We start from the raw sequence: 16,545 nt of genomic DNA on the forward strand, positions 1-16,545 counted from the left end.
CTAATTATTGTTTTATTATTATTTTATTAAACTTTTACTCCGGTGAACCCGTTTATACATCATGGCCACGGACTAAGTCAAGTGACTGATGAGATTAGAATGTTACAAGTTAATTCAACTAATTTAATAAGCTGCTTGAAACCTCGTGCGATGATGCTGTAGGTATACAATTACGAGCGTTCACGAGCGCTGGAGGTGACAACAATCACCTCTGGGTGCTTTCTTACAGGTTCCATCTGCCACTCCACGGATTTTTAGTCGCTCAATTCCTGATGGTCACGAAAGTTTCTTGCAATGCGACAGGTTTTTAATAAAATCGCCTTCTGAGCTACTGCCAATATCCTACTAACTCCTAAATGTTCAAGATGTTGAGTGCATCTTGCATGCACATTGCCTGTAGCCGAAATCATAATGGGATGAATAGTTGCATGATTCACATTCCTCCATATGGTCTTACTTCATGCGTTAACTCGCTATACTTGTGGATCTTGATTGTATAGGTTGACTGCAAATTTCGGTTAAGCGGACAAACAATGCCGACGATGTGGACTCTTCCACCTTCTTTTTCTCGCATCACGATGTCCAGTCGATTGACCCGGATGTAGCGATCCGTTTGGATAGTAACATCCGAATATAAGATATAATATCTCCGTTTTCTAAAACGGGCATTGAAATGTATCTTTAGAAAGGCATCCATTATATTAAGAGTACTAGGTTTAGGGCAAGTTGTTAATGTATGATGCCCGCTAGATAATTATGTCTGTGCGTATATTCTCTTTGAGTCATTACGGGACAGCCATCAATAATGTGCTCGATGGATTCGTTGGTATCTCTACATAATCGGCACCGATCAACCACGTCTTGATTTAACACGTATTTGCGATCATACCTGGCGCGTACAACCTTGTCCTGTTTAGCAATGACGAATTCTCCTGTCTCTGGATATACAAGCCCCTTTCCTAGCCAAATATTGGAGGCCTCACTATTCACTTCATTTTGATCTAACGTTTTGGAGTGCTCGCCATGGATGGTTTTCTGCCTCCATCGTATTTCTAATTCCTCTATGGTTTCTACCCTGATATTCAAGACCCCATCAGAGGAAAAATTTAAGGGCGTATAGTCCAAATTCGTTGCTTTGTCCTTTCCACGCGAACAATTCTGTTTAACTTTTCAAGGTTGCTGTTAGACCATTTTATAAGCCCGATGGAGTACGTGAGGCCCTGAGTTCGTTGGCTGAATTGAGAAAACAATTCATAATCAATCTGAGTCTCGTAGTGAAGGCAGTCTTTAGGTTTGTCTTAACTATCGTATGTTGAATACCCTTAGATTTAAAAATACCCAAATATTTATATGATTCGCTTGCAGCCATTGCCTCGATGCCCTTTTCCAACTCGTTCTCTAACTCTGCGGTCCCTAATTTCCCTCTGATTAAATGCACTGTTCTACATTTATCTAGTCCGAATTCCATGTGGATATCATCGGCAACAGCGTCTATAGTGACTAGATCTATACAGACACACGAGTTTTTACAACATCCTCTTTGTTCTTCTGTAGAATATCATTCTCGTCGCAATGAGAATATAGCTTATCTGCAATGATAGCTGTAAGACATTTATAAATTGTTGAAAGACAGGCTATCGGTCGAAAGTCAGATGGATTTTGAGTGTCTGGTTTTTTGGTAACATATACGTAGTACCTTGAAGCATAAAGCCTGGCATCAGATCTGGGCGTTTAATTAACTTCTGAATACACCTTTCCAACGCAAAATGTACACTCGTCAGGTACTTGTACCAGAAGTTGTGTACAATGTCCGAAACTGGAGCTTCCCAATTACTTGCCCTTTTCTAGACCGCTGACGCATCTAAAGGTGTGCTGTTGTCAGTTAAATTATAGGGCTCTTGCTTACCCTTGCTTTCTTCAGCTTGAACCACGCAGTGTCCAAATTGCATCTCTTTATTTTTCCCCAAACACCCGACCAGTAGTTAGTCATATCTTCCGAACAGAGGGACTTCGGTGTCTTGCTGGTTACTTGGCTTTACTCTCATTTCACGATAGAACCTTCTCCATCTGTCTGAAAGTTTAGATTTTGTTGCCATCGTGCACCACTTTTCTTGTACCGGCGCAGTCTGGCAGTAAGAACATCAAGTCTCTGTCGTTGGGAGTCTATAATCTCATCCAATATTGCTGGCGCTAATGTCTCGATGTGCCGAGGGTGGATGATTTTAGTAACATTGTTTATCAGCTTTCGGGTTCTACTTATTTTTTTATATTGAGTTCATCGACCCAGTTTGCACCTTACTTTGTTGACATCCATATCCAACCTGATCTTCCATGGTGGATCTCGATCCCTTGCTGGGACAAAAACTGCATTTGCAGGCCTAGTTTTCCGGCCCAACGTTCGAACGGTTGCCACAGCTGCACAGTCAACAAGAGTTTACACCTCTAAGGCAGTTTGTGCTACGTTCAAACACGTAGGCAAAACCTTGCTATCAAGATATGCTATTAGTGCACACAGATCATTTCTGATGTTCATTTTGGGCAGCGAATGCCTTAGTGTTGTTTCTACATATCTGAACTCTAGTAAAGCGTGACCAAAATTCCTTTCAAGGTGCTGTAGTTTTTAGGATTTCCCTATCTACATCATCGTTATTAATATCCGGACGTGGTTTTAATGGATTCGGTACATGATTTTCATTATTCCTAGGACCTGTGCTTTCAGCATCAATCAAGTTTTCGTTGTCCACATATTCCAAGGCGAGTTTATCAATAGGAAACTGCTGTTCCATTTCCATTTTGATAGCAGCTATTTCAACAGCCGAAAGCAGTCTGTTTACCGATATTGAGCGTTTTTGATCTGCCAGATTCTGCTCATTTATTTTTGTGGCTAGCTCTGGGTATTTAAGTAAGAAGAGTCTATGATGCTCTCTCCTCACACTTTGTCCACATTTCTCCACCAAAAAATAAAGGGGCATAACATCTCTGTTCATATGGTATGTCCATTTTCGTCGCTTTTTTTGTTGCTGAACCTCTGCTTCTGCGTCTGGTTGTATATGGCCATCCATCTCTGGAGGGTGTGGTGGTGTTGGATCATTAATAGGTTGAGGAAGAACATCAATTGCTCCTGTTTGACCGTTTGACGCGGTTTTTTCTAACTGATGTTCATTGTCGTCGTTTTTCCACACGAAATCAACCTGTTACTTAACCCTTTCCGGCATACATTTTTCAGGGAAATGAGTTTTCATGAAAATTGGTACATAGGGGTTTTTGGGGTCACTGATTAAGAATCTGAACTCAGATTTAGAAAATTAAAAATGGCAGATCCAACATAGCGGCCAAAGTTTGGAATTTTTTATTTTGAAAATTGGTGTACAGGGGTTTTTCGTATCTCTGATCACGAATCTGAACTTAGATTTTCAACATTCTAAATAGCGGGCCAAAATTCAAAATATTTTTAATTGTTTTTTTAAAGTTGGCACAGGCAGGGGGTCGCTGATCTTGAATCTGTATTCAAAATGACAAATATTTAGAATAATAAGGTTTGAAAAAATATATACCTAAAACAGGGATTAGTAACAATTTTCTGAATTTTCAAAATCTAAATTCAGATTCGTGATCAGTGACTCCAAAAATCCTTGTACACTAATTTAAAAAAAAAGATTCAGAAAACTTGATTATTTTGAGCGCCATATTGGATCCGCCATTTTGGATTTTCAAAGTCTGATTTCAGATTCGTAATCAGCGACCCCGAAAACCTCTGTATACCAAGTTCAGAAAAAAATCCAAAAATAATCCAAGTTTCGGGCGCCACCTTGGATCCACCATTTTAAATTTCCAAAATCTGAGTTCATATTCGTGATCACTGACCCCAAAAATCCCTATATACCAATTTTCAGATAAAATCCAAAAATATTCCCAATTTCGGCAGCCATATTGGATCTACCATTTTCAAAATCTGAGTCCAGATTCGTATTCAGCGACCCCAAAAACCCTTAAGTACCCATTTTCATAAGGATATTATGCAAAGTTTTTTCAATAATGAACTTTCAAACAAAAAAGGCTTTTTTCATCTATGTTTATAAGTATTAACAAATTATTTTAAAAATTTAGACCTTTCGCACAAAAATTTCAATTTTCTCTCATCCTGCGAGCATGAAATTTAAAAATAACCTGTGTAAAATCCAATAAAAACTACTCTGAAATCGCAAAAAATGATATGAAAAAAGGTGGGAATACGGTATTTCCACCATGCCGCAAAGGGTTAATCTCCATTGCTCGGTTTTCTGATATCCTGATGTCCTTCACCTTGGCGATAAGATCTCTTAGGGCAACTTTTTGTATATTACGATACTTTGCAGCAAATTTCGTTCTTAAATTGTATCCTTTTTCCATTTTCGTCTCATACTTCGCACTTTTTTAATAGAGACACACCAATTCCTCTTTCATTGTGGAATCCCAATTGATGCTCTCTCACGAAATTTCTGTCGAGGTGGTTGGCTGCAAATAGCTAGCGCTGATCAAAGCATCCTCAGCAGGCACAGTTGATGTTCCACTGCTTACCGTTTGTCGCAGATGTTCTTGCTGCTCAGCTGTTTGATTAGTGAGATCTGCCTTACCATCTCGCGTCTCACCATCGCCACGGTCCCGCATGCTGTAGCCCCCAGCTGTGGCTCCAGGATCGTCCCGACGATCCTCGGGAAGCGACAAGCGTTTCAAAATCTTTAATAAACTCTCCATTTTTCATTTATGGGTTGATCAAATTCTTTCCCAATAACCTCATGTGCAGAGCCTCACAAAGTCGTCATGTGAAGTTCCCCACTTAGGTCCGTTAGTATCCAAGGTCTTTTGTTTCAGGCAATATTCACTTTTACTGAGACTCTTCTTATTAACTATTTTTCACTATGCTAAGCATGGAACAGGCAATTCTAATTACGGAAATGATGCAGGAAGATTTTTCCGGCAGCCTGAAAAAACAGCAAGGCTTACAGGTGTTGACTGTCGCTTAATTGAACGATTCAACATAATTTTGCAGGTTATCTTCTGTGAGCGGAAAATCGACGGAGTTAAATTTGAATTGTATTATCAACCAACTCTGTTAGTTTGTAGAAAATTCGAAGAAAAAACGATCTTCATTGATCCACAAATGCCGAGAAAAAACTATTCTTTTTGCCCATAAATGCCGATAATAGGCATTTGTTTATATAACTTGTTAAACAAAATTATAACCAAATATCTGTTGACGAATTTTCTTCAATAAGAATCACTGACGAGATAGTTTGTACATAATAAAAAAAACGATTTTTTTGTCAATAAATGCCGATAATAGTTGTTTGTTCATATAATTTGTTTATAACAAGTGAATTAACAGTTAAACCCTTTTTTTCATTCATGCACCCCTGTGCTTTTTTGACCTTAAAAAATTTACTTCCTCGCACCCAACACCCCCTATACTCATGCTACTTCTATTTTGTCCACCGTTTCATGCAACAATACCTCCATGCTTATCCCATACCTTTCCACCTTATTACACTCTTCCAACCACTGCTCAAGGTTTGCACCTCCCTGCCCGCACAATTCAGACATCCTTCTCTCCCCAGAAAGCCAGTACCTATTAAAACCCTCTATGCACCCGCATATAATTGTGGCTAAATGCTCCTGACTTGATTTCTTTTCTTTCTTACAAAAATATTGCCCTTTCTTCCTTGCCATAATCCACCAACGGTTCATATTAAACCATGACTCTCTTATTTTATCCTCCACAGCTGTCTTCTCTCTCTCCTTGCCGTTCTTCTCAAACATCTCATATACCTTAATTCCTTTCTCGTGTATTATTCTCACTTCATCCATATTACGCACTCCATTCGTTCTGAAATACCTTTCCCTTTGAACCTCCATCTTCCCATCCCCTCTCCTGTTCTCTTTCTCCCACCAATGCTCCCTAAATAGCTTACTTCCACTCCCCCTTCCACATTTCTCCTCATATTCGAAACAGGAAGCTTAGGCACACAAAATCTTTCACCTCGTGCGCCGTCTTTCCCTTCCACTTCCACCTCTTATCCCTTCCACCTGATAGATATTATCGATAGGGCTCCTATGCGCCCTAAAGTTCGGCTGCGTCCCCGGCAATATTCCTTTCCCATCTATATCCTTCCGCAATTTCTCCGCCAACACCATCGCATATACTTTGCAAAATACTTTGAACTTTGAGCGTATAATTTATACTTTTAACGCCGTATACTTGTCATTATCGTCAGCCCTCTATAATTTTTTGCCTATCCCTGTCTCCTTTTTTATACATAGGCACTATTAACCCCTCTCTCCACCCACCAGGAATCTGTCAGTCCTCGATACTTTCTTTACTACCTCCTTCAGCTCTCCCTAACCTCTTACGTACTAAACAGCCACGCTTTGTTCTCTACACCGTCCATCCCTGCTGCCTTATACCTTTTTAACACCCTTATCTGCTTCTCTATCTTCTTGTGATTTAACTTCTTCATCACTACCTTCCTCTACTCTCACCATCTATCTTCCGTAAATGTGAGCACTATCGACTCGCTTATCCCCAATCTACGCTTCATAAACCTATTTATTTTCATCCACACGTCCCCCTTGGTCTTTATACTTCCCAACATCTCTTGCAGATCTTTTTCTTTTTCCTGTCATTTTTTCTTCCACATCATTCTATACCCCTTACTCATTTCTACGTACTCTTCCCTTTTCGCACTTCCCCCTTTCCACTTTTTGTACTTCCTCTTTACCTTTCTTTTCATCTTTTTTCATTCTTTATCCCACCAAGGCCTCGCCATTCCTTTCTTCTTCTTTCTAAATATCTTCTTTTGCACATACCAAGCTCTTGTCAAACTCTTCTTGTCTTAGAGGTATGAAAGCGTAATTTCTTAGCCATTCAAAATAATTCCGGCTTACCAAAATGAGACTCAATCCATCGCGAGCCAGATTCAAAAATCAGTTCTTCTGGGATCACTCCATCTGGTCCGTCAACACTGTTCGTTCTAAAATCGTACAAAGGTTGATAGCTCTAAAAAAGTATCCAGAGGTGAAACCTTCACATTGTTGTACGAAATACTAGGCAGTCTGATAAGTCCCTGGAAAATGAAACACGGAGACGTTTTTTTGGTCAAAGTCGGTTTTATTTTTCAACATACTCTCCTTTTAGGTCGATACAGCGAGTCCAACGATTTTCTAACTTTTCGATACCGTCCAAAAAGTACTAGATCGGAAGGTCTCCAAAATACGCTTCAGTTTCAGCTATGAGCTCATCATTTGAGTAAAAACGCTTACCGGTGAGCCATCTCTTCAGATTGGGGAACAAGTAATAGTCGCTGGGGGCCAGGTCTGGTGAATACGGTGGCTGAGGAACCAATTCGAAGCCGATTTCATGCAATTTTGCTTGTGCAACTAAGCATGAATGAACAGGCGCATTGTCGTGAGGATAAAGCGGTTTTTTCTTCTTCAAATACGGCCGTTTTTCGGCGATTTCGATTTTTAATCGGTCCAATAATGATGAATAGTATGCTCCGGTTATGGTTTTACCTTTTTCAAGATAGTCCACGAATATTATGCCATGTGCATCCCAAAATACGGAGGCCATAACCTTTCCGACCCATTGTTGCGTTTTTGGACGCTTCGGAGCACTTTGGCCCGGTGGAACCCACTGTTTTGCCTGTTGCGTTGACTCAGGAGTGTAGTAGTGGATCCAGGTTTCATCCATGGTTATGAATCGGGGCAAAACCTCGGTCGGCTTACGCGAAAATAATGCCAAATTCTGCTGGGAAGTTGTCACACGAATTCGTTTTTGGTCCCCTGTAATAAAACGCGGCACCCATCGCGCGCAGAGCTTCTTCATGCCCAAAACTGAATGCACGATATTGCCCACACGTTCCAATGATATGCCTACAGCATTAGCTACCTCTCTCAATTTCACTTTGGGATCATTCAACATCATATCATGGACTTTTTCGACATTTTTTGGTGTAGTGACCACTTTTGGGCGCCCAGATCGTTCAGCATCAACTGTGCTCGTATGACCACAACGAAACTCGGTAAACCGCTTATGAATCGTTCCAATCGACGGTGCAGAGTCCGGGTAATACTTATCCAGCTTGGCCTTGGTCTCGGATATCGTTTTCTTGCGAAGATAGTAGTGTTTGATCAAAACTCGAAACTCAGATTTTTCCATATTAAAAAAAACTCGGAGGTTAGTCGCTTCTCAGTGGTGTAACTTGTAAATGCGTAAACATAAATGGCTGAAGTTTTGACAGGCGTCATTTGAAGGATAAAGCTCGACGAAAATGGTTCATATTAGTGAATACTAATGCCATCTCTTAGAATTTTCAGGTACTTATCAGACTGCCTAGTATCTTACATAAAATTCCCATCACATGCACACAAAGTGATATGTATATACATACATTTTTTCTTCTAGTTCTTCTGGCAAGCTTTTTTAAAGTGAGTTCAGTTTTAGCAGAAATTTTCTGAAGATAATATTGAACAGGAGGGTGAAAAATTGTCAACAGGGCAGGCTGCATTAAATGATGTATCTACTCCACTAATAAAAAAATGATAAATAATAAGAGGATCAGAAGTTAGATAATTGAATTTGTTTAAATTATCATCAGCGAACTAAGAGTGTTTGAAGAAAAATTTAAGGCAATTCATATCTTGGAGATTATAGTTATAAGTGAAATAAGATGCTATAGTGACAGAGATTCCTAAGCTGGTGATAACTGGGAAATGATTACAAGCCAAAAGATCATTCAAGATATCCCAAGAAGAAAGAGGAAACAGGCTGCAAGAAATAAATGAGAGATCAAACCTAATTTGACGACTACCTGGACGACTTACAAATGTAGATTTTCCATTATTCCAAAAAATAAGATGAAATTGAATCAAGGAATTATATAGTTCTTTAACATTATAATCTCCGTATTTTTAACAATGTGGCAAAGGTCGACAAAATTGACTAATGTGGCCATACCTTGAACAAACTTTCCCCAGGTTAATATATTTACTGACAATACTCGGGACTCCACATATGGCAACTTTATATGTTAGATTATTTCCTTTCAAACATCCATAAAACATAAGGCAGACTTCTGAAAGAGAAACTTTGTTACGATCGGGTCCTAGGGTTTAAACTTTATCAAAAGCGTCTTGCTGAGCGATATCTAAACGATGGACATCAAGAAAATTGAGGGCTCATATGAGTTATTAAATTATAAGCGAAATATCACAGAATTCCAATTTTCGTTAGATTTACCAGAATTGGTATCACGTTGGATTAATACTTTGAAAGGGCTTCTTTGTAAATCACTATAGCGATGTTGGAAGTTATCAGAGATCCGGTATCCCGGGGAACTCCTAGGTAATAATATCATAATCATATTCAGCTCGAAATTCCATTTTTGCATTCCACGAGTTGTCACCATATAGAGGATAATTGCAAGAAAAAGGATCAACTACCATATCTACCCTTTTCTCCAAACGTTTAGAAGAGGTATACGTTTAAATGGGGAGTCGAAAAAAAATGAATTTTTAACTATGTGTACAAACCAAAAACAGAGTCGTTGTCCAATAGAGTTCTATTGAGTTCAGTCATTTCTGTACCATGAGATGTAATGGAAGGAGCATCATAGCGTCTGACTGGCTTCACTAATGTTGTTGTTGTCACTGCCGTTGTTGGATTCATCGCAGCAATCAAAGACTTTTCTTGTTCTCCTAGCCCATGCTGTTCCAAGGAACCAACATCGTGATTTTTTTCACCTAGCAGGATCGGTTGTTTACGGCGACAATAGAAAATACAAAGAGTCATTGCTACCAGAAGGAAAAGTAGCGCTGCTACACCAATACCTAGAGCAAGCGGCAAACTAGTAATGGAATCCCTTCCATCGAATGTATCACCTATGATAACTACAGTTACATTTTCTTGAGCTAATCCTCCTGGACTCTGGGCTATACATGCGTAATCTCCCTTGTCTGCTAATGTTACGTCTGGAACAGTCAAATTGGTCCAGCCGTTGATCTCTGTTAGAAAGTAACCTTTTTCACTGTCGCCACTGTGTCGTCTCGTTGAATTGTTTAAAACCCGCGTTCGATGAACCCAAATAATTTGCGGTCGAGGTATTCCAACAGCTAAACAATTCAGCATCACATCGTCTCCTTTTTCCGCTTGAACTATTTTCGTGCTTGGAATTATAGTCTTGATTCTCGGTTGACAAGCAAATTGGTCGCTGCTCACCTCATCCCACATTTTCCCGGCAAGATTCACTGGCTGTTTGCATGTTGTTGGCTTTGTGTAAAGCTTTCCCTCAATCATCCAGTCTCTTAATTTTTTCAAATGACAGTTACAGTTCCATGGATTATTGTGGAGCTCCAAGCTTCCCAGCTTAGGAAGCGTTTCAAAAGTAATCAACTTAACACAACTTACATTGTTTCCATCCAGAGTTAAAGTTTGGAGGCCAGGCAGGTTGTAGAAAGTTTTTTCACCGACCCGGTTTATTTTATTGTTGGATAAAACAACTCTTTGCAGAAAAGTCAAATTATCAAAGAGACCATTTTCTAGGGTTTCGAGATGATTGTGATTAAGAAACAATACTCGAAGTCTCTGCGTCTCCGAAAACGTTCCCGCATACAGTTGCTTAATTTTGTTTCCCGAGAGATCGATCTCTATCACAATTTTGAGCCCCTTAAAGGCTTTTGCGTCTATCGACTCTAAGGCACACTCCCTCATGAATAGTTTTTGCAAATTCACCAAATTAACCTTACTGAAGGCCTCCTCGTGCAAATTTTGAATTCGATTTCCGGTTAAATCTAAACTTTGTATTTCCGATGACAAATATTCGGGAACATGATTGAGATTCTTTCTCATACATTCTGCTGTCTTTCTACCCGAAAACCATAAGCATTTGCATGGTGGGCAATTTTCCCAGTCTTCTTGACCAATACAATGTGTTATGAATAGCAACATGAGTAGCTGGCGCAGTAAATCTAGAAACGGCCAGTGGTTTTCTCTCTTTGGCTCCATTTTTGAAAATAATCTGAAACAGAGAAATTTTTAACAATTTTATCCAGGAATTTAAGCGGTAATAAGACACTGTAATTTTATTAATATTCTGTGATAGTGTGAAGATTTCTTATTAAGGAATTTAGATACATATCCCGAATTTCTACAAGAAAACTTGTTATTAATACTAAGAATACTTAGACATAAAAAACGAATCATTTTTATAGGTAGCATCTCTGATAGATTTTGAACAAAATTATTCTATTAAATTGGACTTTGGTACACTCTTTTAGGGTCCTGAGCTAAAGCCAAGTTCGTTAGTCATACATTTTTGATAAAAATACTAAAAGCGAACCAATTTTGAAAAATTTTGAGCACACATTTTTTTGTGATTTAAAAATTCTCTGTACAGTTGTTCATAGTATTTGAAAAGAAAAATGTTACTTTTCGATAGCCCTGCAAGATTATCATATCAACTTTTTAAATTTTTTAGAAACTTTGAAAATTCAAATTTTGACCGCACAAAAATTGATAAAAAAATTGTATTTTACGGTCAAACTATGTAAGATAGGGGTAAAAAATGATAAGACAAACATTGTACACCCAAAAAATACCTACAAATTTTTTATTAATTACTTTTTTAGAGGACACGTAGTTTTTGTTTTATTTATGAAAAAAAATATTGAAAATACAAAAATTAAATTTTTCGATACACGACACAAGCTAAGCAAAAATAAATAGAGAACATCTTTTCACAGAAAATGGAGCAAAACCATTTGTATTAATGATTTATTTTACATTCTCATCAGAGAATGTATAGATGTGTAAAATTTTACACCCGCACACACCCCTCCCTCAATTTTTGTCAAATGTCCATGTTTTAAGACTCCCAGATTCCGAAAAATAGGTTTTTACGAATGTGTCTGTCTGCCGGTCTGTATGTATTTATGCCTGTCTGTCAGTACGATAAGTTTAGAAAAAATCTTTCTTTTAGATTGGCCTCTGGTACACTCTTTTAGTGTCCTAAACTAAAGGTCAAATTCGTTAGCTATCCATTTTGGATAAAAATTCAAAAAGTGAGCGCATTTTGAATATTTTTGAGACCATTTTTGAAAAAAAAAAATTATTAGAGTTATAGCATTTATAAAATTAAAAAAAAAAACACGAAAATGAACCTTTTAAGCCATTAAACGGGCGATATGAAAAAATTCCAAGAAAAAAGAAAGATTGATTTCTAAATGCCCTCGAAGATTATCATAACAACTTTTTGAATTTTCTTGATAAATCCAAAATTCAAATTCTGACAGTATGCAAAATAATGGAAAATCCAAAAGCTTCATTTTTTCATGCAACATTTTCACATTATTTTAAATATTCTGAAATAAATTAAAGCATTTTCAAATATATATATATATATATATATATTAAAAATTTGTCGTAAGGACAACCGCAGGATTTCAACGGGAGCGGATGCTAATCTGAAAAATTGCAGCCACACCCAGCCAAATCGCGGTAAAATTTCAGCGACAACCACGTCTCACGTCCGTGAGATTCCGTTTTGATTCCTCTAGAATCAAACCGAAGGTCCTGTGACAAAGCCACCGTACGCGTCATCGGGTTGCAGATAGAAGGTCTCTGTACCAAGGGTTTCTGCTGAATATGGTTACAAAAATAAATAGGCAGTCGCGGACAATTGTCCAGGGGTGGTCCCGAAGGAACTGACCCCCAAGCGGAGGTGTGAGAACCGTGCCGAAAGCTGAATAGCAGCTGGCTGAGGTGTCCACAACGGTGACTCTGGGATACCGGGTGACCTTTTAGAGTACGCAGCCTTATCCTTGCATACGGGGCTCTACAAGGCTGGAGGAAACCCGTTCCCTAGATTCTCGTGGGAACAACAATGACTACACCAAACATAGTTGTCGTAAGTGCGGTTCAAAACAACAGAACGCGCACCTTTAGGTGGTCCACATTTAGTTGGACGGAGCGACTGAATCACGACTTGCTAGAGTGCTACGATGTGAGTGTGGGCCCTCAACGAGGTTACATGGCACGGCTGCATGCTCTGTGGTGCGAGAGACACCCGGAGCTATCGCACCTTTTGCAGCAACGTCTGCGAAACAATGCCGAACTACTCCGAAAAAGGGGCTATGTAAGCGGAAAGCCTACTCTACGACAGGTAGGACAAGCCGGCAACAGAGAAAGAGAGGCGAGACTAAGACCAACCGTCCGACCTCTGGGCTATCAATTATTATGTGTATAATGCAGGGAGAGCTTTGGCCGATGCGAACCGTAAAATAAAACCAACGGTTGATCATAACACCAAAAGACGAATGCATCAACTTGCCTTAAAGATCAGCTGGGCAAGACAGTGCGCGTCCAGCATTCAGTGTGTGATTGACTACATCACATCTGGCAGGAATTTTACCACCAAAGTTCGAAAGTTCGCGCGCGAACCCCGGACCCATTATCACACACTTAACAAGTCAAAGCTGCTGACCATCAGACAGCATATTGTTGAGAGAATACGGATACTGTCTGACGCTAAGAGAAGTCTAGAGCGGAGAGAGAGGTGGGTCAGAGAAAATCAACATTTCTCTCTAAACCATCTCGAGTCTTCCAAGGCCCTCCAGTTACTGTCGACCACCCGCTAAAGCCCGAGAAGGTCAAAGTGTTTTAGAGAGAAGTCTACGAAGGGCAGCATAGACTGGCTGAAGACTCAGAGAACATAAATAGCTTCAGGGAGCTGGGTAATGCCCTTATAACACCTGATAACGAATGCCCACCCATCAATACCGAGGAGGTGAAAAAAGTATTAAGAGGGATCAAGAACTTTGCCACTCTGGGATCAGAGGGTATCAAGACCTTCTAGTGGAAGAAGCTTCCTTCAGCCCACAAGCATCTGGCACGTATTTTCACCTCATATTTAAAGTTTCTGCAAAGATGCAGCATCCTACCAGCGTGACCTATCGATGGCCTGGATTGATTATCGGAAAGCTTTCGATTCGACCTCCCATGTCGGCGAGGAACAAAGTATCTGCAATGAACATGCTTACCGTCTCCTCTACATCTTACGCCGTCAAGGTGGTCGCGGAATATTGAATCTAGAATGTCTCCTCGATCAGAGGATAAACGGTATCTTCCATAGAAATCTGGAGGATCAGTCAATGTCGTATGAGCTGACTTTTGCTTTTCTTAAATCACCCGGATTGAAGTCTGGCACGGAGGGTCTCATTTTGGCATGTCAAGACGGTGTCATTTCTACCTTAACATACCGTCGCCACATTTTGAGCCAAGACATTCCCGATGATAGCTGCCGGGCGTGCCATGCACATCCCGAGCATTTGTCTCACATACTATCTAGTTGTCCAACTCATGCGGGAAAAACCTACATCCAAAGGCATAATGCGGCACTAAGTGTGCTTTATCACCATCTCTGTTACTCTTACGGCATTAACCTTAATATCGGTCAAAAACATCATAGCTGACAAAAACATCATTTTTCATAAGGGCAACAGCAGGATTTCGCCGGGAGCAGATGCTTATCTGAAAAATTGCACCCGCTTACAACGAAATCGAGGTTAAACACTGGTAGAATGCTGCATCTTTGCAGGCACATGTATCGATGAGTAGGTTCTCCCAACATCCCGCTTCTCCTTTCTTTGAGCCTTGTTGCTCTTACATTTCTTGCCACACAGTTTCAATTGCCCGAACAATCCTATCATTTAGAATAGCTGTGAATATCTTATACAGTGTATTCAGACAAGTGATTGGCCTGTAATTCTTCGGGTCAGCTAACTTGTCTATTTTCGACAGGAATATTGTGCGCCCTTCCACCAACCACTCCGGAATTGGCTCTTCCGATTTTAAATATGAGGTGAAAATACGGGCCAAATGCTGATGGATTGAAGGAAACCTCTACCACCAGAAGGTCTTGATATAATCTGGTCCCGGAGCGGAATAATCCTTCATACCTCTTAATACTTTCTTCAACTCCTCGGTCGTGATGGGTGGACAGTCTTAATCGGGTGTAATGAGGTCATCACACAGCTCCTTGAAGCTATTTATATTTTTTGAGTCTACGTCCAGTCTATACTGCACTTCGTCAACTTCTTTTCAAAATACTTCGACCATCTCTGGCTTGGGCGGGTGGTCGACAGTAACTGGAGGGTCTTGGAAGAGTCGAGATGGGTCAGAGAGAAACTGTTGATTTTCTCTGATCCATTTCTCCTTCCGCTCTAGACTTCTCTTAGCGTCGGACAGTCTCCGTCTCCTCTCAACAATATGCTGCCTGATGGCAGCATCGCCAAATGCGATGTAATCAATCACACACTGACTGCGGGACGCGTACTGTCTTGCCCAGCCTATCTTTATGGCGAGTTCATGCATTCGTCTTGTTTTACGGTACGCATCGGGCAAAGCTCTCGCTGCATTATACACATAACAATCGATAATCCAGTGGTCGGATTCTTCGTAAAAATGTCCACGAAGCTCGTCATCAATCTGATCCAGATTTTTAGGCTTGAGAGAAACCTGGGTCTTGATGTTTCTGTGGCTCCTAAAGTATCGCTCTTCCTCTATCGGACTCTATTCGCAGAACTTGATGCGAAAAGTGCGATAGCTCCGGGTGTTTCTCGCACCACAGAGCATGCAATCGTGCCATGTAACCCCGTTCAGGGGCCACACCCGCATCGTAGTACTCTAGCAAGTCGCTATTCAGTCACTCCGTCCACATAAAGGTCCCGAGATTCCGCTGATCCATCGCATTGAATCCATCTTCATTAACTCCCCCAGCTCTAGAGTGGTCGGCATTGTTGGCTGACTTATTGTCGGGAGCCCTGTGCGTTCTATTTTTTTGAACTGCACTTACAACAACTGTGTTTGGTGTTGTCATTATTGTTCCCGCGAGAAGCTAGGGAAAGGGGTTTGTCCATCCTTACAGCGCCACGCATGCAAGGATAAGGCTGCATACTCGGAGAGGTCTCCTGGTATCCCAGACTCACCGTTCTAGACACTTCACCCAGGTGCCATTCAGCTTTCGGCAGAGTTTTCACACCTTAGCTTCTGGGTTAATTCCTTCGGGACCACCCCTGGACAACTGTCCGCGACTGCCTATTTATTTTTGTAACCATATTCAGCAGAAAACATTAGTACAGGGACCCCCTATCCGCAACCAGAGGACGCGTTATATATATATATATATATATATATATTTTTTAAAAATTTGTCATAAGGACAACCGCAGAATTTCGCCGGGAGCGGGTGCTAATCTGAAAAATTGCACTTGCTTCCAGCGAAATCGCCGCAAAATTTCAGCCACAAACACGTCTCACGACCGTGAGATAGGTGGTTACAGTCTGTAACGGAATCAATACGACGATCCGGCAAAAGTTTCGTGTACCCTGAGAACACGGAGCGATCAAAGGACTACCGCCTTCTGCATTTTTCTCGCAAGTGTTTTAGCATATTGGTGGCACGCAGGGATGCTTTTCAAGCTATTAACGAGTGAAAACTTGGCACCTCCAAGAGCG

The 16,545-nt window shown here is 40.4% G+C and overlaps 1 protein-coding gene across 3 annotated transcripts in view; it reads right to left on the minus strand.

Annotated features, from left to right (window-relative positions):
• Nucleotides 1–16,545, minus strand: part of LOC117172546 (amphoterin-induced protein 2) — a 156,865-nt gene that overhangs the window by 22,167 nt on the left and 118,153 nt on the right. For all 3 annotated transcript variants that reach the window (XM_033360592.1, XM_033360591.1, XM_033360593.1), the window contains one exon: nt 9,568–11,051. In XM_033360592.1, the coding sequence (XP_033216483.1) occupies nt 9,568–11,038 (1,471 nt within the window). In that variant the 5' untranslated portion in view covers nt 11,039–11,051. The remainder of the gene's footprint in view (nt 1–9,567; nt 11,052–16,545) is intronic.

Source organism: Belonocnema kinseyi, chromosome 5, assembly GCF_010883055.1.
Source record: "Belonocnema kinseyi isolate 2016_QV_RU_SX_M_011 chromosome 5, B_treatae_v1, whole genome shotgun sequence".
Taxonomy (NCBI): Eukaryota; Metazoa; Arthropoda; class Insecta; order Hymenoptera; family Cynipidae; genus Belonocnema; species Belonocnema kinseyi.